Raw genomic sequence first — 15,258 nt, 5'->3', positions numbered from 1 at the left:
TTAAAATGAAAGCAATGTGCTAAAAGACAAAATTGTTACAGGAGATATGGTGGTTAGTTGGGGGTGGGTGGTCACATAATTCTGCAATTAACCAACAAATTTATTCCCAACTAAAATGGCAGGCACAATTTTTATATTTCATGTACATGTATTTAAAAAAATAATGCTTACACCTTGCTCAAAAAGTAAATTGAATTTATTATTGGATCATAACCATGTACATAGAAGCAACCATTTATAACAATTTCCTTTCTTGTGTAATATAAACAAAATGGGGCTATGTGACTGATGTTGTGTTAATGTTGGCACTAAATTATAAGTTGTTAAAAATATATGGACTAAAATGAATAAATGCATAAGAAAATAAATTGTTTACATATTAGTAAAGATCACAAATAATGCACTGATGTTAAGATATTCACTAATCACATAGTTATTCAAAATAGTGTTTAAGGTAACAATTGAAACAAAGGAAATAATTCAGCATGAAAATTGTACCTATTATTCAAAATAAAATTGTAATTATTATTATTATTATTAAAAGTTGCCAAATGTGCATTACTTATATTCAGATGTTAATTACTATCATTTTTTCATTTTAGGCAAATCGTTTGTCTTTGTTTATGATTTTTTTTTACCACTGACACGTTCAGTGTGAAAATAGAAATAGTAGAAATACTAATTAAAGAAAAGCATAGATGATGCAGATGATGTTTGTTTACCTGTGGCAGGTAACAGTTCTCATAATGTCCATGTACTGCATCAAAAATGGACTTTTGCACAACTAGTTTAAATAAATCATGCACGTAAATATTCTGTATAATTTAAGTTACTCTTCGAGACACCGATGTTGTAATTCAATGAGAAAAGTGGATCACTTTCATTTTCCTTTGTGGAATGAACTGACCTTCCTTCCTACAATATCACAGTTTTCATAGTACTTACTTGACATCAAAAGTTTTCATAATACTAACTTGAAATCAAAAGGTTTCATAATACTTACTTGACATCAAAAGTTTACATAATACTAACTTGACATCAAAAGTTTTCATAATACTTACTTGACATCAGAAGTTTTCATAATACTAACTTGAAATCAAAAGTTTTCATAATACTTACTTGACATCAAACGTTTTCATAATACTTGACATCAAAAGTTTTCATAATACTAACTTGAAATCAAAAGGTTTCATAATACTTACTTGACATCAAAAGTTTACATAATACTAACTTTACATCAAAAGTTTTCATAATACTTACTTGACATCAGAAGTTTTCATAATACTAACTTGAAATCAAAAGTTTTCATAATACTTACTTGACATCAAACGTTTTCATAATACTTACTTTACATCAAAAGTTTTCATAATACTAACTTGAAATCAAAAGTTTTCATAATACTTACTTGACATCAAAAGTTTACATAATTGACATCAAAAGTTTTCATAATACTTACTTGACATCAAAAGTTTACATAATACTTACTTGACATCAAACATTTTCATAATACATGTGTACTTACTTGACATCAAAAGTTTTCATAATAACAACTTGCCATTAGAATGTTTCAGTTACTGTTGGCAGTTTGGAGATTGCAGACACCAAGTTAGAATCCTGTATATAACATTTATCTGCCATTTATTTCATTCCTGATCAAAGAGGACATATTTTTTTAATTTTTCTAGTTTTCTTTGCATGGCACTCATTTATATCCCTAATGTTTCTTGCAGATCTGCAGTAATGGCATTGTGTCGTTTGATGAGAGGATCACAACACCAGGTCCACCATGGGATGATATTGGGCTTCAGAGTCAGGGATCTTACCTTGCCCCTTACTTCAATGACCTTGACTTTAGACGATATTGGTCATCTGGAGTCGGTGTTATCTACTACCATGCTTATGATGTCATTGAAAATAACAGTCTTAAGAATAACAGCAATGTCATCAAAGCACGTGACTATGTTCGAAACTATGAAACAGATCAGGGAAATTTCAATCCTACATTTCTCCTGGTTGTAACTTGGGAAAGGGCATCACCATACCCAGTATATTATCGTCAATCTGAGGTTTGTTGACTACAGTTTGACTAATTTTGTACATACAGTACAGAAAGGATTAACCAAATAAACATGCACAGGTTCAAGTATTACTGTTAACCTGTTACAAAATTTGGCAACCAGTTAACTGACCCCACCACGACCCCATTTTACAACATCAATCATATTTAGTAAATTTAGCAATAATATGAACAAACTGAAAATATTCATTAAATTTATCGCTCCCAGCCTTTTCATCAAAAAGAAGTTTGGACACATCAATAGAAACATCTAGGTAGATGTGTTATGATATACATATATTGTCGTACAGAATAATACTGCTACAATCTTTTCTCAGATTTCATCTAAACATGTACACAACCACAAACACATGTACCCTATGTTTTCATTTGGTAATGAGGCATCTTATCTTTTTCTCAAAGACATTTTATTGCTAACAACACACACGTTCAACACAGTCAGCCTAACTGGTTCTGATTACTATGTGAAAATAGCAGAGAATTGATCAAAATAATGGATAATGTATTACTGGTAATCAGTGCCAATAGGTAATGTATTACTAGTAATTAGTACTAATGGGTAATGTATTACTGGTAATCATTATTAATGGATAATGTATTACTGGTAATCAGTAATAATGGGTAATGTATTACAGGTAATCAGTACTAATGGGTAATGTATTACTGGTAATCAGTACTAATGGGTAATGTATTATTGGTAATCAGTATTAATGGGAAATGTATTACTGTAATCAGTACTAATGGATAATGTATTACTGGTAATCATTATTAATGGGTAATGTATTACTGGTGATCAGTGCCAATAGGTAATGTATTACTGGTAATTAGTACTAATGGGTAATGTATTACTTGTAATCATTATTAATGGATAATGTATTACTGGTAATCAGTAATAATGGGTAATGTATTACAGGTAATCAGTACTAATGGGTAATGTACTACTGGTAATCAGTACTAATGGGTAATGTATTGCTGGTAATCAGTACTAATGGGTAATGTATTGCTGGTAATCAGTACTAGTGGGTAATGTATTACTGGTAATCAGTACTAATGGGTAATGTATTGCTGGTAATCAGTACTAATGGGTAATGTATTACTGGTAATCAGTACTAATGGGTAATGTATTACTGGTAATCAGTATTAATGGGTAATGTATTGCTGGTAATCAGTACTAATGGGTAATGTATTACTGGTAATCAGTACTAATGGGTAATGTATTACTGGTAATCAGTACTAATGGGTAATGTATTGCTGGTAATCAGTACTAATGGGTAATGTATTACTGGTAATCAGTACTAATGGGTAATGTATTGCTGGTGATCAGTACTAATGGGTAATGTATTGCTGGTAATCAGTACTAGTGGGTAATGTATTACTGGTAATCAGTACTAATGGGTAATGTATTGCTGGTAATCAGTACTAATGGGTAATGTATTACTGGTAATCAGTAATAATGGGTAATGTATTACTGGTAATCAGTACTAATGGGTAATGTACTACTGGTAATCAGTACTAATGGGTAATGTATTACTGGTAATCAGTACTAATGGGTAATGTAATACTGGTAATCAGTACTAATGGGTAATGTATTACTGGTAATCAGTACTAATGGGTAATGTACTACTGGTAATCAGTACTAATGGGTAATGTATTACTGGTAATCAGTACTAATGGGTAATGTATTGCTGGTAATCAGTACTAGTGGGTAATGTATTGCTGGTAATCAGTACTAATGGGTAATGTATTACTGGTAATCAGTACTAATGCGTAATGTATTACTGTTAATCAGTACTAATGGGTAATGTATTACTGGTAATCAGTACTAATGGGTAATGTATTTCTGGTAATAAATATTTAACTCAAAATAATACCACATTGATTATTGACTTGGATTACTCTATTACCTACCAAGCCATGCTATATAACATCTGCAATCAGAACATCTTCAGCCTTTTTCTCAAAGAAATCTTAGATTTATTTTACAACCATTTTGAACTATATTCAGAAATGCTTTTGTTCACTTGGCACAATGTTGTGGTAGGAAACTGTGTCATAATTGGAACATTCTAAGCTTTTTCTGTTGCAACACTCTTGGTGCACACAGCCTAAGGCAAATCATCAAATCCAGTCTGATTGTCCTTGGTCTTTTCAATTGCATGCTAGTAAAGACTTCAAATCTAAATAATAGCCAGTTTTAACTGTTCTCAGTCCTGTGGTTGTTATTACCTAAAAATAAGTATATAATGTGACAGTGAATAGATAACAAGTAGTCACTAGCATCAATTCAGGTTATAGTTGGATACAAAAGAAAGTAATTGATTTCTTACATTTTTTCTGTGCATGTATTTTATTAATTACTAAAACATCATTAAGTGTTATTTTCAAAACCTATCATGTTATAAGACTGTTCTTCGCATGTTTACTAAATTGGGATTCTTCTGAGTGTCATTCAGAAGTAATCTCACAATGAACAAGACAAGGGTGTTCCAAATGCACCAGACCCATCAAATGTATGTGGTTATTTCTTTACTTGGCAGAATGGCCAAGTGATTTTCTGATTTTAATCATAGGAGCACTCTAAATTAGTTTTCTAATGATGACCATGTTATGTGATGGATAGTTTAAAATGATGTTTATGTAGAATTGTCTTTTTTCCAGTACGAATACACTGCAATTATGCATTAGAGTAAGATAATATGAAGTGTTTATTCCTTTATTTTTCAGAGTGTTACTTTTCAACTTGCCTTGGCAACCGATGGATTGAATACGTTTGTCGCTTACATCTACTTCACTGATCAGATGCATTTCGATTATAATTATATATTCATTGGTTATTCCTTTGCAAACTCAGGGATTTTAAAGAAGGATTTGAATTCATTCACAAGTGGAGCATTGAGTATGGACAGAAATGCTGTAACCAATGGTAACCATCTTCATGTATATTTATTTCTTTGATATATTTGTAATAATCTATGAAACTCATTATCCCAGGTTGAAAGTCAAGCATTGTCATTGACAAGTAAAAAGTGTCAACTTGTAGCCATCTTCTGACATAAGCAATCACATTGCAGACCAACATAATACATGCCATCCCTCCATTACCCCAGGTTGAAAGTCAAGCATTGTCATTGACAAGTAAAAAGTGTCAACTTGTAGCCATCTTCTGACATAAGCAATCACATTGCAGACCAACATAATACATGCCATCCCTCCATTACCCCAGGTTGAAAGTCAAGCATTGTCATTGACTAGTGAAAAGTGTCAACTTGTAGCCATCTTCTGACATAAGCAATCGTATTGCAGACCAACATAATACATGCCATCCCTTCATTACCCCAGGTTGAAAGTCAAGCATTGTCATTGACTAGTGAAAAGTGTCAACTTGTAGCCATCTTCTGACATAAGCAATCACATTGCAGACCAACATAATACATGCCATCCCTTCATTACCCCAGGTTGAAAGTCAAGCATTGTCATTGACTAGTGAAAAGTGTCAACTTGTAGCCATCTTCTGACATAAGCAATCGTATTGCAGCAACTAAAAATGATATCAACAGTTCATAATCATGTCAATGTTTTGTGCTAAAAATAGCACATGCAGTTTATTTTAAGGTTTACCTCATAATCATTTTTAGACTGCCAGTCTGTTTCGTTATTGGATGTGACAAGTCTGGTTCACAGTCTAAACAACAATGTTATTTGCATGTATTAGATTAGTGACCAACCTAATACATGTCATCCCTTCATTAGCACAGGTTCATTATCACTGCTTCACATCAGCTACCTGGATGATTGCCATGAAATGTTAGACACATTTATCCCAGGGTTTTGTTAATCCTAAATTAAAATGGTGCTGCTCTGACATCCAATATGGCCACAGGAGCCATTTAAAGTTATTTTATATCAATATTCCTCATGAATGGATGGATATATCAACATAGTGTTTTTACTAACAGACTATACATGATTCCCAGTTGGTCCTAATGAAATTGGTGCCAATCTGATAACCACTATGGTCACCATGACAGCAGTCTTGAAAATGTTCTTACCAATAAATCAGCTGAAGAGAAAGTCATATTGACATAGGATCTTCTCAGAAAGACTTCTTGTGATGTCTAATTGTTCAGCCATCTTCAGAATATTGTGCTTTCATGAAAGAACCCCTAATCAAGGCTAGTTGCAGTCTTAAATGAAAATGGTGCCAGTCTGATATCTAATGTAGACACCATATCAGCACTCATACAGTTATTTTTATTGTTTTCCAAAATTTGAAAATCCTATGAAAAAGGGGTTTCAACAAGAAATCTTTTTATGATGTCTTGTTGGCCCTAAATGATGTCTTGTTTGTCCTGGATGATGGCTTGATGGTCCTAAATGAAAGTGGTGCCAATCCAACATCCACAGAGCTAATTTAAATATTGTGTTATTGCTGTTGTGAATATCAGAGATCATTTCAGCACTTGGCAGTTAAAAGGAAAAAATGGTCTTATCTTGAATTCCTGGAAGTTCTTTTTTTTCAGTAGAGCATCAGTCTCTTCAAGGGTCTCTTGCTGAAGAAATAATATTCTGTTGTAAAGTCACTCTGAAGACTATATCTCATATCAATCTCTTTATGCATATACAGAAAAAAGAAGGGTAAAAACTTTTGGATCAAATATTTTACAGGCATAAGAGGTGTCCTGTATTACCGATTGACACCTGTTGGATTCCAAGTCAGCAGCGAGGAACGTGTTTGCCGGGCATGGTGGTCAGAAAATCGATACTTGAGATGGTACAACTGGTGGATGAATATCGTCATGCCATGGTGTCCTTGCACACTGAACTTGCTCTGGTGGGATAGCTCATTTGGTAGCTACTACTTCCAGGATGACAGTATCTACTGTGCTGTTGTACAGCCAAGATGGTGGTACAGCCCTCATGGGAAGGTATAGATATATATTTTTCTATTGTCTGGACCAGTGTCACACAACTGATATTGGACACACTTGCCTAATTCATGTTAATACCTTTTCAAGGAAGAACCTCATCTAGTATATTTTTCAGCATCATGCAACAGCCATGATCAGCTTAGGGACAGTCTTGCAGTAGTTATGGTCAGTTTGGGGCCATTTAAAGTCTCTGTCTTGCAATAGTTATGGTCAGTTTAGGGCCATTTAATGTCCCTGTCTTGAAATAGCATGGTCTGTTTAGGGCCATTTAAAGTCCCAGTCCTGCAATAGTTTAATGGTCATTTTAGGACCATTTAAGGTTCCAGTCCAGCAGTAGCTATGGCAATGTGCCATTTAAAATCCCCAAGTCTTGATTATTTGTTTTCATAGATAGCGCCTTTATGATTATCTCAGTTGCAGTTGTTATAATTCTTGTCATTACTGTTTTTGTTATTTGATTATTATTATTATTATTAGTATTAATATTATTATTATTATTATTATTATTTACCAACAGACCTGCTGTTACAACATATGGACTGGCCAGTACCAGCAACAAGCACCAACTGCAGGTGGGTTCCTGCAGTATCATAAAACACTGTACTCCAGGCAATATCAGGCTGTAGACCAAAGAATGAAAGAATATTGCTGCCAAAAAACCAATCTCTGTCATTTGTACTATGAGCTTCGACCAGTCAGTTGGTGCTATAGCAGTTTTCCATTTTTCTTTGGTGAGTGTTACATGTAATTCAAGAATGAACATTAAAACCTCCAGAAAATAAGTAGTGCTTCACACACATTCATTGCATGTCACCCATCCTATGTTTATTTGATATGACATGGACAATAGACAATGTTTTGATGCCGAGTCTTTCAAAGACTGCCTCTGCTGATTGATTTATCACTCTATAGCCAGGATTGTACTAATGTATTATTGAACATTTTAAATACAGACTGAGAGACATGCACTGATGTAATTCATGTGCAGTGACAGAAACCAAGCTGAAAAGTGTTATTGCTGACATTGATTGGAATGTACTGAAGTAAAACATCTGTATTGCAGATCTGCTATTTGAATTTCCTTGGCAGTGCATGACATTCATGCCATAACATGACGTGTCACAAGAATACAACTTATTTACTCCCAAACCTCCCTTTTGACACCGCTGTGTTTGTGAAAAACATGGTTGTCAGCAATCTAAGAGGGAAAAAGAATATAGAGAAAGAGATTTTTTGACTAATACTATACATATATCCATAGCAAAAGTGAGATTATTACAGAGTCAATTAATGGGTTAAGCAGTCAGAAATTAGCAACCAGTTTCACAGATTATTTAACTGGCTGTAAAGAGCTATTGTAATGCCATGTTAGATCCTTGGCACTCAGCTGTTTGCTTCTGTAAAGTACACTAAGTTTGATGGTAGGTTAATCATAGAGATGCAAATTGAAGAAAATAATTAATTTCACATCTTTGCCTTGAATGAGTCTGTTTAAACTATCTTTATTAAAGGTTGTGTGAAAGTTCATAAGAAGCGACAATGTTTTTTTGAATTCAGATTTTTCTCCTTATTTCAAATGAAAAATGAGGTTATTTTAGTAGCATGACATCCAGCAACATAGAAACAACACCTGACATGTTTGAAACTCCCTCATAGCATTTGATTGCAGAGATGAACAGGTAGAAACTCATTTTTGTTTCTTAATGTCTTTGTGTTTGTGTTTATGTGAGTTTAGGCCCATGGTGTATTGTGGGTAGGTTTATGATATTGGACATTGTGAAATTTACTGACTTTTTGGTTCATAAATATTAAATGCTTCAGAGAAAAGATTAATTTGTTTCTTTTCTTGGATCAGATTGGAATTTCTAGTAATTTTCCATAAGCTTATATGAAAAGATAAAATATTCCAAAATTGGACAATGTCACCCGATTGGGTAACAGGTAGTGACCCCCTTTGTGACCTCAAAAGACACATTTTTCGTCCACCCCCACCCAAAACACCATCTTGGAATATGGCAGTGTTGTATACCACTAAAGTCTGCATTAGCATTGGTGGACTAAATACCCGTATACAGCATTGATGGACTAAATACCCTTATACAGCATTGATAGACTAAATACACTTATACAGCAATTATGGATTAAATACCCTTATACAGCATTGATGGTCTAAATACCCTTATACAGCATTATGGACTAAATACCCATATACAGCATTGATGGACTAAATACCCTTATACAGCATTGATGAACTAAATACCCTTATACAGTACTGATGAACTATATACCCTTATACAGCCTTATGGACTAAATACCCATATACAGCATTGATGGACTAAATACCCTTATACAGCATTGATGGACTAAATACCCTTATACAGCATTGATAGACTAAATACCCTTATACAGCATTGATGGATTAAATACCCTTATACAGCACTGATGGACTAAATACCCTTATACAGCATTATGGACTAAATACCCTTATTCAGCATTGATGAACTAAATACCCTTATACAGCATTATGGAACTGATAAGAAATTTGGCGTAGTAGTCTGTAAAGTACTGATTTAACAAAGTAAGTTTATGTTAATGAAAAATTCTATTTTGGAGCAGATGTATCCAAAAGATAGTGCCTGGAAAATTGTACAAAACAGTCACAAAGATCAGTTTCTCAACATGTTCAAGCTGACAAAGCTAGCTATGTATATGCCCCTTCAGAAAGAAGCACATAACATTATTGGTATCAAGAAAAGGAGCAGAGTATGCTTAGAATTAATTAACAGATTAATGCTTATACAACTAGAGGTGACATCTGTCAAAGATGTTGATTTCAGTAGAGCGCTAAGAAAGTGGAGCAGGAAGAAAGAGACATATATTGAAGTTTAGATCAATATTGAACTTTGCTGTTTCTTCGTCCCCCATCTTATATCTTTGATAAAGAGGGAGGTCCCCCTTAAGATAAAATCCTGTCATCATCTCTACTTAAATTGTACATGGGAAACAAATATGAAATTTCCCTTTTTTATGCAGAGATATTTAACCAGTGAATGAATTTGGTGCTGATGGAATAAATGAAATTAGCAAGAATAGGCTATGGGTCAGGTTTCAAACTGCTCAAGCTTATTACGTTGTGTAAGTTAAGAAAAATTGTAGAATAGGACTGGGTGTAGTCAGTAGTTTTCCTTCTTACTAACTAATACAAGTACCTGTAGCTACAACAGTCTTTTGCATCTGCAGGAGGTAAAATGTGATAGATTTTGTTTTCATTCAACCTTATTCCCATGCCCAAGTTTGTTCTAGATGAGATATCCTTTCCACAAGGAAATTTCATTATTTTTTCTGTTTTCAAGATAACATAGTAATGTCTTCCACGTGTAACTGAGACATGAAAGTGGTAATAAGATGTTTTTAAATTATTCATGTTGTGCAAAACTAAGGGAGTTAAATAGGTTCACTATTAAAAAGCCTAAAACATTAGATAAAACTCATTTCCACCAACAGGTAGTCTGTTTGAAAGTATTGTTGTTATCTTCTCATCAGTGAGAATTGCATAAAAGTATATGATACTTTAAAGATGGAAAGACCATCAAGTTCATATACATATTGATATGTATCCTATCGCAGGCTATGTATCATGAATTGTATTGATACACAGCACAGGTGTATCGTTTCACCCCTAGTCCTGATGTATCATAATGATATAATTCAGAATGTCTTTGGATGAATTCAAAATAATCCCGAAGTAGTGTTTTAGTACAAAAAGTCATTGAACACTTTGTCATCCCAGTGAATAATTTAAATAAACGATTCCTCTAAATTATATCTGAACACAGCTGTAAATGGCTGGGCAGATTGTTTGTGTTAACTTTAACTTAAGTAGCAAAAAGAAACAGACCAAAATTGTGCATGAAAATTGATCGCTTTTGTTGATCTTCAAATGTTCCTCTACACTGGTATGCTGTTTTTAACTGATAGAAATTGCCTTTCTACTGGAAAAAAGATGAGGCTGTTGGTATTCATGTACCGAGAAACTGTAAAATGAGCTTAATGCCTTTAATGTTAACTGTCTGAACATCAAATTCTTTAAGAAAGCGACATACATCTTGAATACACCTAGCTCTGATACTGAAGTTATCCAAATGAGATTAGACTCAGACCTTATTAGAGTCCAAAACTGGGCACAACAAAATATGATGCTAACTAATGAAGGTAAAACAAAATGTATGGTTTTTGGGACATCACAAAAGCTACACAAGTTAGGGAACCCAGAACTATCTCTTGCAATAAAAAATCATCCATTAGAAAATGTCAGACATGAAAAGCTTGTAGGTGTGACCGTAGATAATAATTTATTATGCAATGACCATATTGAAAAGCTTGGAAAAACACTGTCATCCAAAATTGCCATACTCAGCAGAATCAATAAATATTTACCTATGGAAACTTGCAATCTTTACTTCAAGTCATATTTTCTTCCAACAATGGATTATTGTTCTAATGTATGGGGAAATTGTGCTAAATCTGAACTTGACAGGATTTATAGGCTTCAGAAACACGTAATGTTTTATGCATCTATTGATCATCACTCAAAATCATTGTTTACAGAACTCAAATGGTTCACAATATATGACATGATAGATTTTCACGAGGCAGTTCTTTTATATAAATGTCCATATGGAACTGCACCAGAGTATCTTCAGGACTTATTCAGGTCTTTTTCAACACAATACCAGTTGAGATCAGTATCACATGGAATTTGACCTTTCTAGCACCAAAACCAAGAACAGAGCAATTTAAAAAGAGCTTCCAATACTCTGGTACAGTTTTGTGGAACAAGCTTCCACTACATGTAAAATCTGCTGAAAATATTACAGTATTTAAGAAGAGATATCATGAACATGTATGTGCTTCTAATAGATAATGGAATTTAGTATTTTAATACTAAACATGTTAAGATAAACAGTAATTATCGCTATCTTCATTTAATGTACATTGTTATATTCTCTTTAAGAGGGCCACAAGGGAGAATAGTCCTTAACTAATGAGTCACCCTCTATAAATAAAGCATTATTATTATTATTATTATTATTATTATACATAGTAAAGTATGTAGTCAAGTATGAATATAGTAAAGTATGAGTCAAGTATGAATATAGTAAAGTATGTAGTGAAATATGAATATAGTAAAGTATGTAGTCAAGTATGAATATAGTAAAGTATGAGTCAAGTATGAATATAGAAAAGTATGCAATCGAGTATGCATATAGCAAAGTTTGAGTCAAGTATGCATATAGTAAAGTATGTAGTCAAGTATGCATATAGTAAAGTATGGAGTCATGTATGTATATAGTAAAGTATGTAGTCAGGTATGCATATAGTTAAGTATGTAGTCCAAGATGAATATAGCAAAGTATGTAGTCAAGTATGAATATAGTAAAGTATGATTCAAGTATGAATATAGAAAAGTATGCAATCGAGTATGCATATAGCAAAGTTTGAGTCAAGTATGCATATAGTAAAGTATGGAGTCATGTATGTATATAGTAAAGTATGTAGTCAAGTATGAATATAGTGAAGTATGAGTCAGGTATGCATATAGTAAAGTATGGAGTCAAGTATGCATATATTAAAGTATGGAGTCAAGTATGCATATAGTAAAGTATGGAGTCATGTATGCATATAGTAAAATGTGTAGACAGGTATGCATATAGTAAAGTATGGAATCATGTATGCATATAGTAAAATGTGTAGTCAGGTATGCATATAGTAAAGTATGGAGTCATGTATGCATATAATAAAGTGAGTCAAGTATGCATATAGTAAAGTATGGAGTCATATTTGCATATAGTAAAATGTGTAGTCAGGTATGCATATAGTAAAGTATGGAGTCATGTATGCATATAGTGAAATGTGTAGTCAGGTATGCATATAGTAAAGTGAGTCAAGTATACATATAGTAAAGTATGTAGTATAGCATTAAGCATGCATTCTTGTGTAGTACATTAAAATCAGTCTCTGTCATAAAGCAATAACAGTAGACACAAATTCGATCCTACAGGGTGATAAATAAGCCATCAGTCTAAAAAGTTATAGAAGTGTATAGATAATAATTATTAACTTGCTGCTTCATAACTTTGTGTGTGATGGGCCTGCCAAGTTGTATAAATATTCCAAATTTTTTATCAGATTAGTGCAATTTATTTTCAATAGATATGGAACACTAAGGAAAGCAGGCACCAGTTTTTCTATTAAACAAGTTTTTTCACTAAAATGTTTCTTTAAGATTACAAATACAATAGTTGTTCCCCAAAAAACATCAAATGCATATTAAATATATTTGTTGCAGCATTTTTCTGGGGTGATCCTCATATTGAGACATTGGACAAAAAGAAGTTCACCTTCAATGGATGGGGAGAATACACACTCGTATCCTTGCAAACAGATAACACCACATTTATCCTGCAGTCTCGTACAGCAAGAGCTCCAAAGGCTGATGGTAACGATACTGATGCAACCATATTCTCCGCTTTTGCTGCAAAGGATAACGTTGGTGCAAATATTCATGTAGAGCTTAATCAGACTAAGGATGGTAAGAACATTTAGATACATTTATTTTTCTGACTTTCCACTGTCTTTGTGCCATGTCTTAATCTGCTTATCATTTTACTGACTTAAATCAACTCCTTCTCCTAAAAACCTTCTGTAGTTTTAGCCTGTGACCCTCCTGGCAGTTTGTATCCCCCATTTTATATCCTTGATGCTTTTTGTTTTTAAAATCAGTAGATAGTACAAACTGCAGGGGGAATGGAGGGTGAGGGAGATCGGAGTCAAAAGCAACAACACCATTTAACCAAAGCTGACACTTGGATCAGGTTCACATCAGAACATTTTAAGTTTGAAGAAATGGTTATTTGCCTGACTTCTTTTTCTTGAAACACCTTGAAAATCAGCCTCAAAAGCTTGCTTGAAAGAATTCAAGCAAATTTGATAGATACACTAGCATTATGCAGCAGTAATTGATTTTAAAAAATATTCAGACTGTAAAATCCACCATTTTCACTCACTAACAATGAGTTAGTGAAATGGTGGCTACTGAGTGTATTTAGAATGTTCAGAACCATCAGTCCGAGTAGTCCTCCATACGCCTTACAGTATTATATATTTTATCACAGAATTTAACATGAACAAATGTTTAGCAAAAATCAATTATCTCGTGTAATTATTTAACATTAAAGTTATATAATTATTTTAAGTTAATATTAGCTTTCTTGCAACATGGTCTGTATCATGCATAAAATTATTCCTTCACATTTTAGTTAGAGTCAGATATATAATCATGACTGCCTAAATCTGTCTTTATGTCTGTCTGTCCATTTTTGCATCAGACAAGTTTTAGCTCCTACTACAGCTTTAGAGGAAACTAAAAAAAAAAAAACAGTTGAGGGTATCTTTGTGAAATAAAGTGGTGTGAAGTATATTTGATTTTGATCAGCTTTGATGAACACACCACTGTAACCATCACTTTAGGCCCCATGTTGTAGTCAAAAAGTGAAAAGGGTATTTAATGCCAATGGAAAATATTTTAATGAAATCTTCATATGCCCCCAGCCTTTAGCTTTCTCTGACATCTCAAAATATTTTGAGATCCCAACATTATAATGAATAGACAAACAAATATATGCACATAATTTTGATTTTTGAGTAACTTCTGACCTTCTTCTCCCCACACATTACCATGGCAACATAGCTCCCAGGTCATTACCTTGAAACACTATCATCCAACCAGATATGTACTTTTCAGGATATAAAGTTACACAGTGCACATGTACATCACATTATTTTCTTAACCATGTGACTCCAGTCTGGGTTGGCTGGTGTTCAAACATGGGAGGTTATCTGTTTTACATATAGTGATCTGTGGGTCTTTATTTTTTAATTAGTAACCACTGTAAAATAAAAAATGTGCTTTGCAGATGTTTAAAACTGCTGCCTAAATTCATTTTTCATCTTCTAGTCTTTTGTAACATCAATTTAATTGTATTTCAAACATTTACAGGTTTGATAATATATGCCAAATCAAACGAGAATGCCTCTTCTTTTGACGACTTCACCACTGACTTTGCTGACATGTCCAAAGAGTTTAATGTGCAGGATGAATATCTTTCCCTATCCAGAGATGATGCTTCAAAGACCTTTACTGCTGTTTTTTCCTCAGGTAAGAAAAAAAAATATTTGCTTATATATTTGCTG

At 33.3% G+C, this 15,258-nt stretch overlaps 1 protein-coding gene across 1 annotated transcript in view; it reads left to right on the top strand.

Annotated features, from left to right (window-relative positions):
- The window catches only part of LOC149791310 (uncharacterized), a 129,880-nt gene that overhangs the window by 29,753 nt on the left and 84,869 nt on the right, over positions 1-15,258 (top strand). The window contains exons 6-11 of the mRNA XM_089969839.1: positions 1,731-2,066; positions 4,802-5,000; positions 6,743-7,002; positions 7,523-7,736; positions 13,355-13,597; positions 15,065-15,223. Coding sequence (XP_089825965.1) covers positions 1,731-2,066; positions 4,802-5,000; positions 6,743-7,002; positions 7,523-7,736; positions 13,355-13,597; positions 15,065-15,223 — 1,411 coding nt within the window. The remainder of the gene's footprint in view (positions 1-1,730; positions 2,067-4,801; positions 5,001-6,742; positions 7,003-7,522; positions 7,737-13,354; positions 13,598-15,064; positions 15,224-15,258) is intronic.

This window comes from Sinohyriopsis cumingii, chromosome 9 (genome assembly GCF_028554795.1).
Source record: "Sinohyriopsis cumingii isolate HCF-2022 chromosome 9, ASM2855479v2, whole genome shotgun sequence".
Classification (NCBI taxonomy): domain Eukaryota; kingdom Metazoa; phylum Mollusca; class Bivalvia; order Unionida; family Unionidae; genus Sinohyriopsis; species Sinohyriopsis cumingii.
The sequence above is the reverse complement of the archived record's forward strand: the minus strand, read 5'-3'. Positions and strand labels throughout refer to the sequence as shown.